General features: G+C 57.3%; 2 protein-coding genes across 2 annotated transcripts in view; one reads left to right on the top strand and one right to left on the bottom strand.

The window, feature by feature from the left end:
• Positions 1-19,287, top strand: part of LOC140399406 (rho guanine nucleotide exchange factor 3-like) — a 930,630-nt gene that overhangs the window by 404,324 nt on the left and 507,019 nt on the right. The window lies entirely within an intron of this gene.
• LOC140399382 (dynamin-1-like protein) overlaps positions 969-19,287 on the bottom strand; it is a 223,379-nt gene continuing 205,060 nt past the window's right edge. Inside the window, 2 exon segments of the mRNA XM_072488968.1 lie at positions 969-1,544; positions 3,441-3,600. Of these exon segments, the coding sequence (XP_072345069.1) occupies positions 1,488-1,544; positions 3,441-3,600 (217 nt within the window). The 3' untranslated portion in view covers positions 969-1,487.

Below are 19,287 nucleotides of genomic sequence, written 5' to 3'. Positions count from 1 at the left end.
TGGTCCGACTCTGCTCACCCAGTCCAACACCAGCATCTCCACATCACTACAACTCCCGGCATGCCTCGGCTCAATGGGCATGCGCAGTACCCATCAGCCTACAACTCCCGACATGCCGAGGCTCAATGGGCATGCGCAGTACCGATCCAGGCGTCCGACGGGCTGACCGGGAATGGGCGGCAGAGCAGAGGCCGGACGCTCGCAGCCTCCATTACTCACCCCCCCCCCCGGCCCGGAGCCCCCACCCACCCCGGGGGCCACACCCACCCCGGAGCAACACCGATTGGAGAAAGGATACAAGTCCAGCCGCTTCCCGCCGTTCGCAGCGACCGGACTCCCCGCCGCCATCGCAGGAAGCGACCAATCAGCGGGGGGGCGGGGGGGGGGGCTGACGGGGACCGGGGACTGGGGACTGGGGGGGGGGTGGCGGGGACTGGGGGGGGGGTGGCGGGGACTGGGGGGGGGGGTGGCGGGGACTGGGGGGGGGGGGGGTGGCGGGGACTGGGGGGGGGGGGGGTGGCGGGGACTGGGGGGGGGGGGGGTGGCGGGGACTGGGGGGGGGGGGGGTGGCGGGGACTGGGGGGGGGGGTGGCGGGGACTGGGGGGGGGGGTGTGGCGGGGACTGGGGGGGGGGGGGTGGCGGGGACTGGGGGAGGGTCCCGGGCGCTGGTTGAGGGAGAGGGGTTGCTGGGGGGGTGAGTTTGTGATCTGGATGGGTCCCGGTGTTCCGCGGGAGCGGGAATACCTTGCGGCACGTTCGGGTCCCAGTTTCTGGAACCCACCTCTTCATTCCCCTGAGGAAGGAGCAGCGCTCCGAAAGCGAGTGATTCCAAACAAACCTGTTGGACTTTAACCTGGTCCCACTCTGCTCACCCAGTCCAACACCAGCATCTCCACCATGTGTAATTATCAGTCACAGGGTTTCCGCATTGACAGACTGGAAATCACTCCGAGACCAAGGGTTTCAATCTGTGAAACATTATTTTAATTGCAAGATGAACACTCTATTGACATTTCCATCCTCAGTAATTCTAACCAAACTCAATCGAGCGAAGCCAGGGGGGGTGGGGGGTGGTGGGGAGATCTCGGGGGGGAGATCTGGGGGGGAGATCTGGGGGGGGGGGTTATCTGGGGGAGGGCGAGGGGGAGAGAGGGAGTGACTCCTATCACAGACACAGTGTTTTGTTTGATGGGCAGTTGTCTCGGGGAACTCCCCGGACTAGCGTCGATCACAGACCCGGAGCAGAACCCTGTTAGCAGCAGCCTGTCCTCGGGAGCAGCTGGCCTGCAGACTGCCTTTGACACATGGAACATGAAGGATGTGGATGAGGAGGCAGGAGTCAGGCTGGTGGGCAGTGAGGGGGGGGCCGACGTGGGGACAGTTCATTCACCGACACACGGAATGATCCGGACAGGGGGCCAGTCGAGGCAGCGACGGTCTGCTCAGGAACGCACTGATAGGTGGGACAGCCTCCTCCACTCACACGTCACCACAGCTGGGTCTCCCTGATCTCCGAGATGATCTGACTTGCTCTCCGGAGAGCCTGTTGGGAAGAGACAGGATTATGAGGAAGGACTGTTCTGCTCCTGTTCCCATTGGCGAAGAGGAATCTCCCACTTAGGGAGAGGACCCTTTCCTTTACCGAGTTTCCGGATATCATCCTGCCCAACTCAGACAGGCCAGTCGGCCTCCAGCCCCCTCCCACATTCAATAACATCATTGGCTCATCTGATGGTAACCTCGACCCCACTGACCCCCAATAACCTTTCACCCCCCACAGGCAGAGATGGGCGGCATGGCGACGCAGTGGTTAGCACTGCTGCCTCACGGCGCCGAGGACCCGGGTTCGATCCCGGCTCTGGGTCACAGTCCGTGTGGAGTTTGCACATTCTCCCAGTGTCTGCGTGGGTTTCGCCCCCACAACCCAAAGACGTGCAGGTTAGGTGGATTGGCCACGCTAAATTGCCCCTTAATTGGAAAAGAATAACAATTGGGTTCTCTAAATTAAACAAAAGAATAGGCCGAGTTTCAGGGACCTTCCTGGGCCACACATCAGCCGCTGGGGGGGGGGGGGGGGGGGGGGAGGGCACGGGGGGGGGGGGGGGGGGGGGGAGGGCACGGGGGGGGGGGGGGGGGGAGGGCACGGGGGGGGGGGGGGGGCACGGGGGGGGAGTGCACGGGGGGAGTGCACGGGGGGAGAGAGAGGGCACCGGGGGGGGGGGGGGGGGGGGGGGGAGAGAGGGCACGGGGGGGGGGGGGAGGGCACGGGGGGGGGGAGGGAGGGCACGGGGGGGGGGGAGGGAGGGCACGGGGGGGGGGGAGGGAGGGCACGGGGGGGGGGGAGGGAGGGCACGGGGGGGGGGGGAGGGAGGGCACGGGGGGGGGGGGGAGGGAGGGCACGGGGGGGGGGGGAGGGAGGGCACGGGGGGGGGGAGGGAGGGCACGGGGGGGGGGAGGGAGGGCACGGGGGGGGGGAGGGAGGGCACGGGGGGGGGGGAGGGAGGGCACGGGGGGGGGGGGGAGGGAGGGCACGGGGGGGGGGGGGGAGGGAGGGCACGGGGGGGGGGGAGGGAGGGCACGGGGGGGGGGGGAGGGAGGGCACGGGGGGGGGGAGGGAGGGCACGGGGGGGGGGAGGGAGGGCACGGGGGGGGGGGAGGGAGGGCACGGGGGGGGGGAGGGAGGGCACGGGGGGGGGGAGGGAGGGCACGGGGGGGGGGAGGGAGGGCACGGGGGGGGGGAGGGAGGGCACGGGGGGGGGGAGGGAGGGCACGGGGGGGGGGGGAGGGAGGGCACGGGGGGGGGGAGGGAGGGCACGGGGGGGGGAGGGGGGGGAGGGAGGGCACGGGGGGGGGAGGGAGGGCACGGGGGGGGAGAGAGGGCACGGGGAGGGGGAGAGAGGGCACGGGGGGGAGAGAGAGGGCACGGGGAGGGGGAGAGAGGGCACGGGGAGAGAGAGAGAGAGAGGGGGCACGGGGAGAGAGAGAGAGGGCAAGGGGAAGAGCGAGAGAGGGCAAGGGGTGCCAGAGAATGTGATTGTGAACAGAATGTGTGTGGTGTGTGTGAAGTGTGCGCGCGCGTGTTAAATGTTTGTCAAGCGCGTCTGTGCGCACGTCCAACCCGCCCCTGGGCGTCCGGCCCGCCCCTGCGCGTCTAGCGCGTCTCCACGTATCAAGCGTGTCTGTGTGTATCAAGCGTGTCTGTGTGTATCAAGCGTGTCTCTGTATTAAGCGTGTCTGTGTGCATTAAGCGTGTCTGTATCAAACCCGTCGTGTGTGAGGGCGCTGTCTGGTGTTGGATTATCTGAGGAACACGGCGAGGGGAATCTCCGTTCCTGGAGGATGCCCCTGACCTCAGCGAGTTGCAACACTAAAAGGCACTTGTGGGAGAGGAACCCCCGTGAAGACCCGAGAGCGGGGTTGTCCTCACCGTTTGCCGTACCTTTAACATGTGAGCCGCTTCTGCCCGCTGAGCTGCCATGTCCTCGGACTCAGTCAGAAGCCCGTCCAGGAGCTGCGACTTGTACAACTGTCCCACCAGTTCACTCTGTAAGTTGTCCTTCACATGGTTAACCAGGAAATGCATCACTGTCTTCGGAACACTGAAACACAAACAGCAACCAGATCAATACACCCTGTCATGGGAGAGTACCTTTAAGAAATGAATGTTTAGGCAATGTACCTGTAAGAAATGGAGCTGATCATATTACTGAAGTGATGTCAGAGGGTGGGGGCAGCTGAGCTCACTTCTGCTTTTGGTTTCAGTTTGAGGAGAAAGCTGGGAGTGTCTGTGTTTTGCTGAGACCTGCAGGAAGAAACCGAGCTGGTCTGTGGGTGTCTGCAATCCAAAGACTTTAACCTCATGTCTGTTTTTGAAGGTTGAAGTCTTTTGGATGTTTAAAGGAACAGTTTGAAGGATTATTTAGTGTTGTAGTCTTTTGGGGTTATCTTTGAAGTAATGGGTCTCAAGATAATCAATGTTTGTTTTTTAAAGGTTAAATTGAGTTCATAGAATAAACATTGTTTTGTTTTAAAAACCATTTGTCCATTTCTGCTGTATCGCACCTGGAGAGTACACCGTGTGCTTCCCACACCACAATCTATTACAAGTCGTGGGTCGGTTGAACTCCATGAAATACTTTGGGGTTCTGTAAACCCGGACCCATAACAATTGGGAGCTCGAGGGGGATAAAAGTCTATCTATTGGATTGGCTTAGTGAACTTAAAGACAGTGAGGGGTGAGCATATTGTGTGGTTGCTTTTCAGGTGTGGTATTTTAGTTTAAGTTCCCGTACCAGCCTCCCCGAACAGGCGCCGGAATGTAGCGACTAGGGGCTTTTCACAGTAACTTCACTTGAAGCCTAATTGTGACAATAAGCGATTTTCATTTCATTTCAAGTGGGGAGAGTGTTGTGGACAATGGCTCTTTCAGAGGCTCAAAAGTTTTTGGGGGTGGAGACGGTCACATGCAGTACCTTACGGACAGAGACTAAAAGCAGACTGTTAGATTTGGCAAGAACATTGCAGTTAACATTACCTGACAAAATGCGAAGAGATGAGGGAATTATGGCGGTGGTTAAGCATTTAAAGTTGCCTGAGATACAGTTTGACTCATTGGAAATGGCAAAAATTCAGTTGCAGATTAAGCAGCTTGAATAAGAAAGTGAGAGAGCAGAAAAAGAAAGTGAGAGAGCGGAAAAAGAAATAGAGAGAGAGGAAAGGAGGAAAGAAAGAATAGCCCTAGCAGAACAAAAAGAAAAAGAAAGGGAGATACAGATCAGGGAAAAGATAAAGAGAGAGTTTGAACTTCAGAAAATGGCCATGAAACATGACAGTCAGTTAAAATTGGCAGACGTAAAGGGAAACGTACAGTTGGTGGATAGTGATGAGGATAGTGAGAAAGAGCGTCATAGTCTAAGGCTTGGTGGAAATCTATTTAAATATGTCCAAGCATTGCCAAGGTTTGATGAGAAGGAGGTATAAGCCTTTTTCATTTCATTTGAGAAGGTAGCTAAACAAATGAAATGGCCACAGGACATGTGGGTGTTATTGATTCAAACAAAGCTGGTAGGTAGAGCTAGTGAAGTGTTTGCATCATTACCGGAGGAGGTATCTGGAACGTATGAGGTGAAAAAATCCATCTTATGTGCATATGAGCTAGTGCCTGAAGCTTCCAGACAAAGGTTTAAAAATGTAAGGAAAGAATTTGGTCAAACATACATGGAGTTTGAAAGGATCAGAGTAATTTTGACAGGTGGATAAGGGCTTTGAAAATAGACCAAACGTATGAAGCTCTCAGAGAAATTATAATTTTGGAGGAGTTTAAAAATTCAATTCCTGATGTAGTGAGAACGCATGTGGAAGAGCAGAGGGTTAAAACTGCGAGGTTAGCAGCAGAAATGGCAGATGATTAAGAACTAGTTCATAAATCAAAGCTTGGTTTCCGACATCAGTTTCAGCCGGTGAGGGATAGAAACTAGAAACTGGGGACGTGAGAAATACTCAAGTGGTAAAAATAAATGTGATCTGATGGGAGATAATAAGGAGAGTGTACCTCAGATTAAAAAAGAAATCCAGGAGGGTGGAAAAGAAATGAAAAGTTTCAGATGTTTTCACTGTAATAAACTAGGCCATGTAAAGTCACAGTGTTGGTGGTTGAAGAAAAGCACTGGGAAGGCTGATGTAAAACTGGATAAGACAGTGGGGTTTGTTAAAGTGGTAAAGGAAAGCCCAAGTGAAGCGAAGGAGGTGCAAAAGATTGTACAGCCTGATCAAGAGGTGATTGATCACAAGGTGCCAGATCTCTTTAAAGAATTTACTTGTAGTGATTACTGTGTATAATAAATGTGCTTTGATTTAACTCTTACTAAGCGGTGTATTGGATTATTGATCATTACTCGGACTTGAACCACGTGGCAGTATCATAAAGACACCTGGCGACTCAAGAGCAAAGGTGATAAAACAGAGAAATTAAACTAAGGCAAAAGTTAGCAACACGGTTGAACTCCATGAAACACTTTAAGGTTCTGTAAACCCGGACCCATAACAACGCCCATCACTGGTTACACAACACAAACAGCAACGAGGTCAATACACCCCCATCACCGTCTTCACAAAGAGCAATCAGGTCAATACACCCCCATCACCGTCTTCACAAACAGCAACCAGATCAATACACCCCTCTCACCATCTTCACAAACAGCAACCAGGTCAATACACCCCTCTCACCATCTTCACAAACAGCAACCAGATCAATACACCCCCATCACCGGTTTCACAACACAAACAGCAACCAGGTCAATACACCCCCGGCACCGTCTTCACAAACAGCAACCAGGTCAATACACCCCCATCACCGTCTTCACAAACAGCAACCAGATCAATACACCCCTCTCACCGTCTTCACAAACAGCAACCAGATCAATACACCCCCATCACCATCTTCACAAACAGCAACCAGGTCAATACACCCCTCTCACCTTCTTCACAAACAGCAACCAGATCAATACACCCCCATCACCGTCTTCACAAACAGCAACCAGGTCAATACACCCCCATCACCGTCTTCACAACACGAACAGCAACCAGGTCAATACACCCCTCTCACCGTCTTCACAAACAGCAACCAGATCAATACACCCCCATCACCGGTTTCACAACACAAACAGCAACCAGGTCAATACACCCCCGGCACCGTCTTCACAAACAGCAACCAGGTCAATACACCCCCATCACCGTCTTCACAAACAGCAACCAGATCAATACACCCCTCTCACCGTCTTCACAAACAGCAACCAGATCAATACACCCCCATCACCATCTTCACAAACAGCAACCAGGTCAATACACCCCTCTCACCTTCTTCACAAACAGCAACCAGATCAATACACCCCCATCACCGTCTTCACAAACAGCAACCAGGTCAATACACCCCCATCACCGTCTTCACAACACGAACAGCAAACAGGTCAATACACCCCTCTCACCGTCTTCACAAACAGCAACCAGGTCAATACACCCCCGTCACCGTCTTCACAAACAGCAACCAGATCAACACACCCCCATCACCGTCTTCACAAACAGCAAAAAGGTCAATACACCCCCATCACCGTCTTCACAAACAGCAACCAGATCAATACACCCCCATCACCGTCTTCACAAACAGCAACCAGATCAATACACCCCTCTCACCTTCTTCACAAACAGCAACCAGATCAATACACCCCTCTCACCATCTTCACGAACAGCAACCAGATCAATACACTCCCATCACCGTCTTCACAGCACAACCAGCAACCAGATCAATACACCCCCATCGCTGTCTTCACAAACAGCAACCAGGTCAATACACCCCCATCACTGTCTTCACAACACAAACAGCAACCAGACCAATACACCCCTCTCACCATCTTCACAAAGAGCAACCAGATCAATACACCTCCATCACCGTCTTCACAAACAGCAACCAGGTCAATACACCCCCATCACCGTCTTCACAAACAGCAACCAGGTCAATACATCCCCATCACCGTCTTCACAACACAAACAGCAGCCAGGTCAATACACCCCCATCACCGTCTTCACAACACAAACAGCAACCAGATCAATACACCCCCATCACCGTCTTCATAAACAGCAACCAGATCAATACACCCCCATCACCGTCTTCACAAACAGCAACCAGATCAATACACCCCTCTCACCATCTTCACAAACAGCAACCAGATCAATACACCCCCATCACCGTCTTCACAAACAGCAACCAGGTCAATACACCCCCATCACCGTCTTCACAAACACTAACAGCAACCAGGTCAATACACCCCCATCACCGTCTTCACAACACTAACAGCAACCAGGTCAATACACCCCCATCATCACCGTCTTCACAACACTAACAGCAACCAGGTCAATACACCCCCATCACCGTCTTCACAAACAGCAACCAGGTCAATACACCCCTCTCACCGTCTTCACAAACAGCAACCAGGTCAATACACCCCCATTACCATCTTCACAAACAGCAACCAGGTCAATACACCCCTCTCACCGTCTTCACTAACAGCAACCAGATCAATACACCCCCATCACCGTCTTCACAAACAGCAACCAGGTCAATACACCCCCATCACCATCTTCACAAACAGCAACCAGGTCAATACACCCCTCTCACCGTCTTCACAAACAGCAACCAGATCAATACACCCCCATCACCGTCTTCACAAACAGCAACCAGGTCAATACACCCCCATCACCATCTTCACAAACAGCAACCAGGTCAATACACCCCCATCACCGTCTTCACAAACAGCAACCAGGTCAATACACCCCCATCACCATCTTCACAAACAGCAACCAGATCAATACACCCCTCTCACCGTCTTCACAAACAGCAACCAGGTCAATACACCCACATCACCGTCTTCACAAACAGCAACCAGGTCAATACACCCACATCACCGTCTTCACAACACGAACAGCAACCAGGTCAATACACCCCCATCACTGACTTCACAACACAAACAGCAACCAGGTCAATACACCCACATCACCGTCTTCACAAACAGCAACCAGGTCAATACACCCCCATCACCATCTTCACAAACAGCAACCAGTTCAATACACCCCTCTCACCGTCTTCACAAACAGCAACCAGGTCAATACACCCCCATCACCATCTTCACAACACGAACAGCAACCAGGTCAATACACCCCCATCACCGTCTTCACAAACAGCAACCAGGTCAATACACCCCCATCACCGTCTTCACAAACAGCAACCAGATCAATACACCCCCATCACCGTCTTCACAAACAGCAAAAAGGTCAATACACCCCCATCACCGTCTTCACAAACGGCAACCAGATCAATACACCCCCATCACCGTCTTCACAAACAGCAACCAGATCAATACACCCCTCTCACCTTCTTCACAAACAGCAACCAGATCAATACACCCCCATCACCGTCTTCACAAACAGCAACCAGATCAATACACCCCTCTCACCTTCTTCACAAACAGCAACCAGGTCAATACACCCCTCTCACCTTCTTCACAAACAGCAACCAGATTAATACACCCCCATCACCGTCTTCACAAACAGCAACCAGGTCAATACACCCCCATCGCTGTCTTCACAACACTAACAGCAACCAGGTCAATACACCCCCATCACCGTCTTCACAAACAGCAACCAGGTCAATACACCCCCATCACCATCTTCACAAACAGCAACCAGGTCAATACACCCCTCTCACCGTCTTCACAAACAGCAACCAGATCAATACACCCCCATCATCATCTTCACAAACAGCAACCAGGTCAATACACCCCCATCACCGTCTTCACAAACAGCAACCAGGTCAATACACCCCTCTCACCGTCTTCACAAACAGCAACCAGGTCAATACACCCCCATCACCGTCTTCACAAACAGCAACCAGGTCAATACACCCCCATCACCGTCTTCACAAACAGCAACCAGGTCAATACACCCCTCTCACCGTCTTCATAAACAGCAACCAGGTCAATACACCCCCATCACCGTCTTCACAAACAGCAACCAGGTCAATACACCCCCATCACCGTCTTCACAAACAGCAACCAGTTCAATACACCCCCATCACCGTCTTCACAAACAGCAACCAGATCAATACACCCCCATCACCGTCTTCACAGCACAAACAGCAACCAGATCAATACACCCCCATCGCTGTCTTCACAAACAGCAACCAGGTCAATACACCCCCATCACCGTCTTCACAACACAAACAGCAACCAGGTCAATACACCCCCATCACTGTCTTCACAACACAAACAGCAACCAGATCAATACACCACTCTCACCATCTTCACAAACAGCAACCAGGTCAATACACCCCCATCACCGTCTTCACAAACAGCAACCAGGTCAATACACCCCCATCACTGTCTTCACAAACAGCAACCAGATCTATATACCCCTCTCACCATCTTCACAAAGAGCATCCAGGTCAATACACCCCCATCACCGTCTTCACAAACAGCAACCAGGTCAATACACCCCCATCACTGTCTTCACAAACAGCAACCAGATCTATATACCCCTCTCACCATCTTCACAAAGAGCAACCAGGTCAATACACCCCCATCACCGTCTTCACAACACAAACATCAACCAGATCAATACACCACTCTCACCATCTTCACAAACAGCAACCAGGTCAATACACCCCCATCACCGTCTTCACAAACAGCAACCAGGTCAATACACCCCATCACCGTCTTCACAAACAGCAACCAGATCTATATACCCCTCTCACCATCTTCACAAAGAGCAACCAGATCAATACACCCCCATCACCGTCTTCACAAACAGCAACCAGATCAATACACCCCCATCGCTGTCTTCACAAACAGCAACCAGATCTATATACCCCTCTCACCATCTTCACAAAGAGCAACCAGGTCAATACACCCCCATCGCCGTCTTCACAAACAGCAACCAGGTCAATACACCCCCATCGTCTTCACAAACAGCAACCAGGTCAATACACCCCCATCGCTGTCTTCACAAACAGCAAGCAGGTCAATACACCCCTCTCACCGTCTTCACAGCAGCAACCAGGTCAATACACCCCCATCACCGTCTTCACAAACAGCAACCAGATCAATACACCCCCATCACCATCTTCACAAACAGCAACCAGGTCAATACACCCCTCTCACCGTCTTCACAAACAGCAACCAGGTCAATACACCCCCATCACCGTCTTCACAAACAGCAACCAGATCAATACACCCCCATCACCGTCTTCACAAACAGCAACCAGATCAATACACCCCCATCACCGTCTTCACAAACAGCAACCAGGTCAATGCAACCAGGTCAATACACCCCCATCGCTGTCTTCACAAACAGCAAGCAGGTCAATACACCCCTCTCACCGTCTTCACAGCAGCAACCAGGTCAATACACCCCCATCACCGTCTTCACAAACAGCAACCAGATCAATACACCCCCATCACCATCTTCACAAACAGCAACCAGGTCAATACACCCCTCTCACCGTCTTCACAAACAGCAACCAGGTCAATACACCCCCATCACCGTCTTCACAAACAGCAACCAGATCAATACACCCCCATCACCGTCTTCACAAACAGCAACCAGATCAATACACCCCCATCACCGTCTTCACAAACAGCAACCAGGTCAATGCAACCAGGTCAATACACCCCCATCACCGTCTTCACAAACAGCAACCAGGTCAATACACCCCCATCACCGTCTTCACAAACAGCAACCAGGTCAATACACCCCCATCACCGTCTTCACAAACAGCAACCAGGTCAATACACCCCCATCACCGTCTTCACAAACAGCAACCAGATCAATACACCCCCATCACCGTCTTCACAAACAGCAACCAGATCAATACACCCCCATCACCGTCTTCACAAACAGCAACCAGGTCAATACACCCCCATCACTGTCTTCACAAACAGCAACCAGGTCAATACACCCCCATCACCGTCTTCACAAACAGCAACCAGGTCAATACACCCCCATCACCGTCTTCACAAACAGCAACCAGATCAATACACCCCTCTCACCGTCTTCACAAACAGCAACCAGGTCAATACACCCCCATCACCGTCTTCACAAACAGCAACCAGATCAATACACCCCTCTCACCGTCTTCACAAACAGCAACCAGGTCAATACACCCCCATCACCGTCTTCACAAACAGCAACCAGATCAATACACCTCCATGATGCTCTGTGTCCAGGAAGGGCTGTGACGTTTGGCGTCATGGCGTCCCTTCCTATCTGTTGTGTGGTACTGATCTGTCATGTTGGTTGTTTGGGCTCTGGGTCTCTGTATACACGCCATCCTTTTAAAAAAAACTGCTTTATTGGCATTTTGAAAATTATATACATTGCCGTTCATTTTCATTTATTGTACAGTCAGAGGTTCCTTCTTAGGTTTCTCTACAGTCTGTCGCCGTCTGGCTCAGCGTACAATCCTCCCTATCCCCCCCCTCCAGCTCCTCTCTCCTTGACCCCTCCCCCCTCCTTTCCCCCCTATTCACTGCTGTTCCCCGTTTTGTCTTGCTGGGTTTTGCTACCTCGCCTTGCTCTCCCCCCCCACTCCCCGTCCTCCCTCACTTTCCTCTTCCTGCCTTGTCCTGGCTATTTCTCCCTGGCTCCTGGCTATTTATTTATTAATGTGTTGGCCACAATCCGGTCCCGGAGCAATTGGGTGAATGGCTCCCACGTTCTGTGGAAGCCGTCGTCTGACCCTCGGATGGCGAATTTGATTTTCTCCATTTGGAGAGATTCCGAGAGGTCGGACAGCCAGTCTGCAGCTTTGGGTGCTGCTGACCGCCAGCCAGTCTGCAGCTTTGGGCGGTGCTGCTGACCGCCAGCCAGTCTACAGCTTTGGGTGGTGCTGCTGACCGCCAGCCAGTCTGCAGCTTTGGGTGCTACTGCTGACCGCCAGCCAGTCTGCAGCTTTGGGTGGTGCTGCTGACCGCCAGCCAGTCTGCAGCTATGGGTGGTGCTGCTGACCGCCAGCCAGTCTGCAGCTTTGGGTGGTGCTGACCGCCAGCCAGTCTGCAGCTTTGGGTGGTGCTGACCGCCAGCCAGTCTGCAGCTTTGGGTGGTGCTGACCGCCAGCCAGTCTGCAGCTTTGGGTGGTGCTGACCGCCAGCCAGTCTGCAGCTTTGGGCGGTGCTGACCGCCAGACAGTCTGCAGCTTTGGGTGCTGCTGACCGCCAGCCAGTCTGCAGCTTTGGGTGCTGCTGACCGCCAGCCAGTCTGCAGCTTTGGGTGGTGCTGACCGCCAGCCAGTCTGCAGCTTTGGGTGGTGCTGCTGACCGCCAGCCAGTCTGCAGCTTTGGGTGGTGCTGACCGCCAGCCAGTCTGCAGCTTTGGGTGGTGCTGACCGCCAGCCAGTCTGCAGCTTTGGGTGGTGCTGCTGACCGCCAGCCAGTCTGCAGCTTTGGGTGGTGCTGACCGCCAGCCAGTCCGCAGCTTTGGGCGGTGCTGCTGACCGCCAGCCAGTCTGCAGCTTTGGGTGGTGCTGCTGACCGCCAGCCAGTCTGCAGCTTTGGGTGCTGCTGCTGACCGCCAGCCAGTCCGCAGCTTTGGGTGGTGCTGACCGCCAGCCAGTCTGCAGCTTTGGGTGGTGCTGCTGACCGCCAGCCAATCTGCAGCTTTGGGTGGTGCTGCTGACCGCCAGCCAGTCTGCAGCTTTGGGTGCTGCTGACCGCCAGCCAGTCTGCAGCTTTGGGTGGTGCTGACCGCCAGCCAGTCTGCAGCTTTGGGTGGTGCTGCTGACCGCCAGCCAGTCCGCAGCTTTGGGCGGTGCTGCTGACCGCCAGCCAGTCTGCAGCTTTGGGTGGTGCTGCTGACCGCCAGCCAGTCCGCAGCTTTGGGTGGTGCTGCTGACCGCCAGCCAGTCTGCAGCTTTGGGGGGGGTGCTGACCGCCAGCCAGTCTGCAGCTTTGGGCGGTGCTGCTGACCGCCAGCCAGTCTGCAGCTTTGGGTGGTGCTGACCGCCAGCCAGTCTGCAGCTTTGGGCGGTGCTGCTGACCGCCAGCCAGTCTGCAGCTTTGGGTGGTGCTGCTGACCGCCAGCCAGTCTGCAGCTTTGGGTGCTGCTGACCGCCAGCCAGTCTGCAGCTTTGGGTGGTGCTGCTGACCGCCAGCCAGTCTGCAGCTTTGGGTGGTGCTGCTGACCGCCAGCCAGTCCGCAACTTTGGGCGGTGCTGCTGACCGCCAGCCAGTCTGCAGCTTTGGGTGGTGCTGACCGCCAGCCAGTCTGCAGCTTTGGGTGGTGCTGACCGCCAGCCAGTCTGCAGCTTTGGGTGGTGCTGCTGACCGCCAGCCAGTCCGCAGCTTTGGGTGGTGCTGACCGCCAGCCAATCTGCAGCTTTGGGTGGTGCTGACCGCCAGCCAGTCCGCAGCTTTGGGCGGTGCTGCTGACCGCCAGCCAGTCTGCAGCTTTGGGTGGTGCTGCTGACCGCCAGCCAGTCTGCAGCTTTGGGGGGGGTGCTGACCGCCAGCCAGTCTGCAGCTTTGGGTGGTGCTGCTGACCGCCAGCCAGTCTGCAGCTTTGGGTGGTGCTGACCGCCAGCCAGTCCGCAGCTTTGGGGGGTGCTGCTGACCGCCAGCCAGTCTGCAGCTTTGGGGGGTGCTGCTGACCGCCAGCCAGTCTGCAGCTTTGGGTGCTGCTGACCGCCAGCCAGTCTGCAGCTTTGGGTGGTGCTGCTGACCGCCAGCCAGTCCGCAACTTTGGGCGGTGCTGCTGACCGCCAGCCAGTCCGCAGCTTTGGGTGGTGCTGACCGCCAGCCAGTCCGCAGCTTTGGGTGGTGCTGCTGACCGCCAGCCAGTCCGCAACTTTGGGCGGTGCTGACCGCCAGCCAGTCTGCAGCTTTGGGTGGTGCTGACCGCCAGCCAGTCCGCAGCTTTGGGTGGTGCTGCTGACCGCCAGCCAGTCTGCAGCTTTGGGTGGTGCTGACCGCCAGCCAGTCCGCAACTTTGGGCGGTGCTGCTGACCGCCAGCCAGTCTGCAGCTTTGGGTGCTGCTGACCGCCAGCCAATCTGCAGCTTTGGGTGCTGCTGACCGCCAGCCAGTCCGCAACTTTGGGCGGTGCTGCTGACCGCCAGCCAGTCTGCAGCTTTGGGTGGTGCTGACCGCCAGCCAATCTGCAGCTTTGGGTGCTGCTGACCGCCAGCCAGTCTGCAGCTTTGGGTGGTGCTGACCGCCAGCCAGTCTGCAGCTTTGGGTGGTGCTGCTGACCGCCAGCCAGTCTGCAGCTTTGGGTGGTGCTGACCGCCAGCCAGTCTGCAGCTTTGGGTGGTGCTGACCGCCAGCCAGTCCGCAACTTTGGGCGGTGCTGCTGACCGCCAGCCAATCTGCAGCTTTGGGTGCTGCTGACCGCCAGCCAGTCTGCAGCTTTGGGTGGTGCTGACCGCCAGCCAGTCTGCAGCTTTGGGTGGTGCTGCTGACCGCCAGCCAGTCTGCAGCTTTGGGTGGTGCTGACCGCCAGCCAGTCTGCAGCTTGGGGTGGTGCTGACCGCCAGCCAGTCTGCAGCTTTGGGTGGTGCTGCTGACCGCCAGCCAGTCTGCAGCTTTGGGTGGTGCTGCTGACCGCCAGCCAGTCTGCAGCTTTGGGTGGTGCTGCTGACCGCCTGCCAGTCTGCAGCTTTGGGTGCTGCTGACCGCCAGCCAGTCTGCAGCTTTGGGTGGTGCTGCTGACCGCCAGCCAGTCTGCAGCTTTGGGTGGTGCTGCTGACCGCCTGCCAGTCTGCAGCTTTGGGTGCTGCTGACCGCCAGCCAGTCCGCAGCTTTGGGTGGTGCTGCTGACCGCCAGCCAGTCTGCCGCTTTGGGTGCTGCTGCTGACCGCCAGCCAGTCCGCAGCTTTGGGTGGTGTTGACCGCCAGCCAGTCCGCAGCTTTGGGTGGTGCTGACCGCCAGCCAGTCTGCAGCTTTGGGTGGTGCTGACCGCCAGCCAGTCCGCAGCTTTGGGTGGTGCTGACCGCCAGCCAGTCCGCAGCTTTGGGTGGTGCTGCTGACCGCCTGCCAGTCTGCAGCTTTGGGTGCTGCTGACCGCCAGCCAGTCTGCAGCTTTGGGTGGTGCTGCTGACCGCCAGCCAGTCTGCAGCTTTGGGTGGTGCTGACCGCCAGCCAGTCTGCAGCTTTGGGCGGTGCTGCTGACCGCCAGCCAGTCTGCAGCTTTGGGTGGTGCTGCTGACCGCCAGCCAGTCCGCAGCTTTGGGTGCTGCTGACCGCCAGCCAGTCCGCAGCTTTGGGTGGTGCTGCTGACCGCCAGCCAGTCTGCAGCTTTGGCTGGTGCTGACCGCCAGCCAGTCTGCAGCTTTGGCTGGTGCTGACCGCCAGCCAGTCCGCAGCTTGGGGTGGTGCTGCTGACCGCCAGCCAGTCTGCAGCTTTGGGTGATGCTGCTGACCGCCAGCCAGTCCGCAGCTTTGGGTGGTGCTGCTGACCGCCAGCCAGTCTGCAGCTTTGGGTGGTGCTGCTGACCGCCAGCCAGTCTGCAGCTTTGGGTGCTGCTGACCGCCAGCCAGTCTGCAGCTTTGGGTGGTGCTGCTGACCGCCAGCCAGTCTGCAGCTTTGGGTGGTGCTGCTGACCGCCAGCCAGTCTGCAGCTTTGGGTGGTGCTGACCGCCAGCCAGTCTGCAGCTTTGGGTGGTGCTGCTGACCGCCAGCCAGTCCGCAGCTTTGGGTGGTGCTGACCGCCAGCCAGTCTGCAGCTTTGGGTGATGCTGCTGACCGCCAGCCAGTCTGCAGCTTTGGGTGGTGCTGCTGACCGCCAGCCAGTCCGCAGCTTTGGGTGGTGCTGACCGCCAGCCAGTCCACAGCTTTGGGTGGTGCTGACCTCCAGCCAGTCTGCAGCTTTGGGTGGTGCTGACCGCCAGCCAGTCTGCAGCTTTGGGTGGTGCTGACCGCCAGCCAGTCTGCAGCTTTGGGTGGTGCTGCTGACCGCCAGCCAGTCTGCAGCTTTGGGTGGTGCTGCTGACCGTCAGCCAGTCTGCAGCTTTGGGTGATGCTGACCGCCAGCCAGTCTGCAGCTTTGGGTGGTGCTGCTGACCGCCAGCCAGTCCACAGCTTTGGGTGGTGCTGCTGACCGCCAGCCAGTCTGCAGCTTTGGGTGGTGCTGCTGACCGCCAGCCAGTCCACAGCTTTGGGTGGTGCTGCTGACCACCAGCCAGTCTGCAGCTTTGGGTGCTGCTGACCGCCAGCCAGTCTGCAGCTTTGGGTGGTGCTGACCGCCAGCCAGTCCGCAGCTTTGGGTGGTGCTGCTGACCGCCAGCCAGTCCGCAGCTTTGGGTGGTGCTGCTGACCGCCAGCCAGTCTGCAGCTTTGGGTGGTGCTGCTGACCGCCAGCCAGTCTGCAGCTTTGGGTGGTGCTGCTGACCGCCAGCCAGTCTGCAGCTTTGGGTGCTGCTGACCGCCAGCCAGTCTGCAGCTTTGGGTGCTGCTGACCGCCAGCCAGTCCGCAGCTTTGGGTGGTGCTGCTGACCGCCAGCCAGTCTGCAGCTTTGGGTGGTGCTGCTGACCGCCAGCCAGTCCGCAGCTTTGGGTGGTGCTGACCGCCAGCCAGTCTGCAGCTTTGGGTGCTGCTGACCGCCAGCCAGTCTGCAGCTTTGGGTGCTGCTGACCGCCAGCCAGTCTGCAGCTTTGGGTGCTGCTGACCGCCAGCCAGTCCGCAGCTTTGGGTGGTGCTGCTGACCGCCAGCCAGTCTGCAGCTTTGGGTGCTGCTGACCGCCAGCCAGTCTGCAGCTTTGGGTGCTGCTGACCGCCAGCCAGTCTGCAGCTTTGGGTGGTGCTGACCGCCAGCCAGTCTGCAGCTTTGGGTGGTGCTGACCGCCAGCCAGTCTGCAGCTTTGGGTGGTGCTGACCGCCAGCCAGTCTGCAGCTTTGGGTGGTGCTGCTGACCGCCAGCCAGTCCGCAGCTTTGGGTGGTGCTGCTGACCGCCAGCCAGTCTGCAGCTTTGGGTGCTGCTGACCGCCAGCCAGTCTGCAGCTTTGGGTGGTGCTGCTGACCGCCAGCCAGTCTGCAGCTTTGGGTGCTGCTGCTGACCGCCAGCCAGTCTGCAGCTTTGGGTGGTGCTGCTGACCGCCAGCCAGTCTGCAGCTTTGGGTGATGCTGCTGACCGCCAGCCAGTCTGCAGCTTTGGGTGGTGCTGACCGCCAGCCAGTCTGCAGCTTTGGGTGGTGCTGACCGCCAGCCAGTCTGCAGCTTTGGGTGGTGCTGACCGCCAGCCAGTCTGCAGCTTTGGGTGGTGCTGACCACCAGCCAGTCTGCAGCTTTGGGTGCTGCTGCTGACCGCCAGCCAGTCTGCAGCTTTGGGTGGTGCTGACCACCAGCCAGTCTGCAGCTTTGGGTGGTGCTGCTGACCGCCAGCCAGTCTGCAGCTTTGGGTGGTGCTGCTGACCGCCAGCCAGTCTGCAGCTTTGGGTGCTGCTGCTGACCGCCAGCCAGTCTGCAGCTTTGGTTGGTGCTGACCGCCAGCCAGTCTGCAGCTTTGGTTGGTGCTGCTGACCGCCAGCCAGTCTGCAGCTTTGGCTGGTGCTGACCGCCAGCCAGTCTGCAGCTTGGGGTGGTGCTGACCGCCAGCTAGTCCGCAGCTTTGGGCGGTGCTGCTGACCGCCAGCCAGTCCGCAGCTTTGGGCGGTGCTGCTGACCGCCAGCCAGTCTGCAGCTTTGGGTGGTGCTGCTGACCGCCAGCCAGTCTGCAGCTTTGGGTGGTGCTGCTGACCGCCAGCCAGTCTGCAGCTTTGGTTGGTGCTGCTGACCGCCAGCCAGTCTGCAGCTTTGGGTGCTGCTGACCGCCAGCCAGTCCGCAGCTTTGGGCGGTGCTGCTGACCGCCAGCCAGTCTGCAGCTTTGGTTGGTGCTGCTGACCGCCAGCCAGTCTGCAGCTTTGGGTGCTGCTGACCGCCAGCCAGTCCGGAGCTTTGGGCGGTGGTGCTGACCGCCAGCCAGTCTGCAGCTTTGGGTGGTGCTGCTGACCGCCAGCCAGTCCGGAGCTTTGGGCGGTGGTGCTGACCGCCAGCCAGTCTGCAGCTTTGGGTGGTGGTGCTGACCGCCAGCCAGTCTGCAGCTTTGGGTGGTGCTGACCGCCAGCCAGTCTGCAGCTTTGGGTGGTGCTGCTGACCGCCAGCCAGTCTGCAGCTTTGGGGGGGGTGCTGACCGCCAGCCAGTCTGCAGCTTTGGGTGCTGCTGACCGCCAGCCAGTCTGCAGCTTTGGGTGGTGCTGCTGACCGCCAGCCAGTCTGCAGCTTTGGGTGGTGCTGACCACCAGCCAGTCTGCAGCTTTGGGTGGTGCTGCTGACCGCCAGCCAGTCCGCAGCTTTGGGTGGTGCTGCTGACCGCCAGCCAGTCTGCAGCTTTGGGTGGTGCTGACCGCCAGCCAGTCTGCAGCTTTGGGCGGTGCTGACCGCCAGCCAGTCTGCAGCTTTGGGTGCTGCTGACCACCAGCCAGTCTGCAGCTTTGGGTGGTGCTGCTGACCGCCAGCCAGTCTGCAGCTTTGGGTGGTGCTGCTGACCGCCAGCCAGTCCGCAGCTTTGGGTGGTGCTGACCACCAGCCAGTCTGCAGCTTTGGGTGGTGCTGACCACCAGCCTGTCCGCAGCTTTGGGTGGTGCTGCTGACCACCAGCCAGTCTGCAGCTTTGGGTGGTGCTGCTGACCCACCAGCCAGTCTGCAGCTTTGGGTGGTGCTGCTGACCGCCAGCCAGTCTGCAGCTTTGGGTGGTGCTGACCGCCAGCCAG

Source organism: Scyliorhinus torazame, chromosome 22 (assembly GCF_047496885.1).
Source record: "Scyliorhinus torazame isolate Kashiwa2021f chromosome 22, sScyTor2.1, whole genome shotgun sequence".
Taxonomy (NCBI): domain Eukaryota; kingdom Metazoa; phylum Chordata; class Chondrichthyes; order Carcharhiniformes; family Scyliorhinidae; genus Scyliorhinus; species Scyliorhinus torazame.
This window is presented reverse-complemented; position numbering and strand designations above follow the sequence as displayed.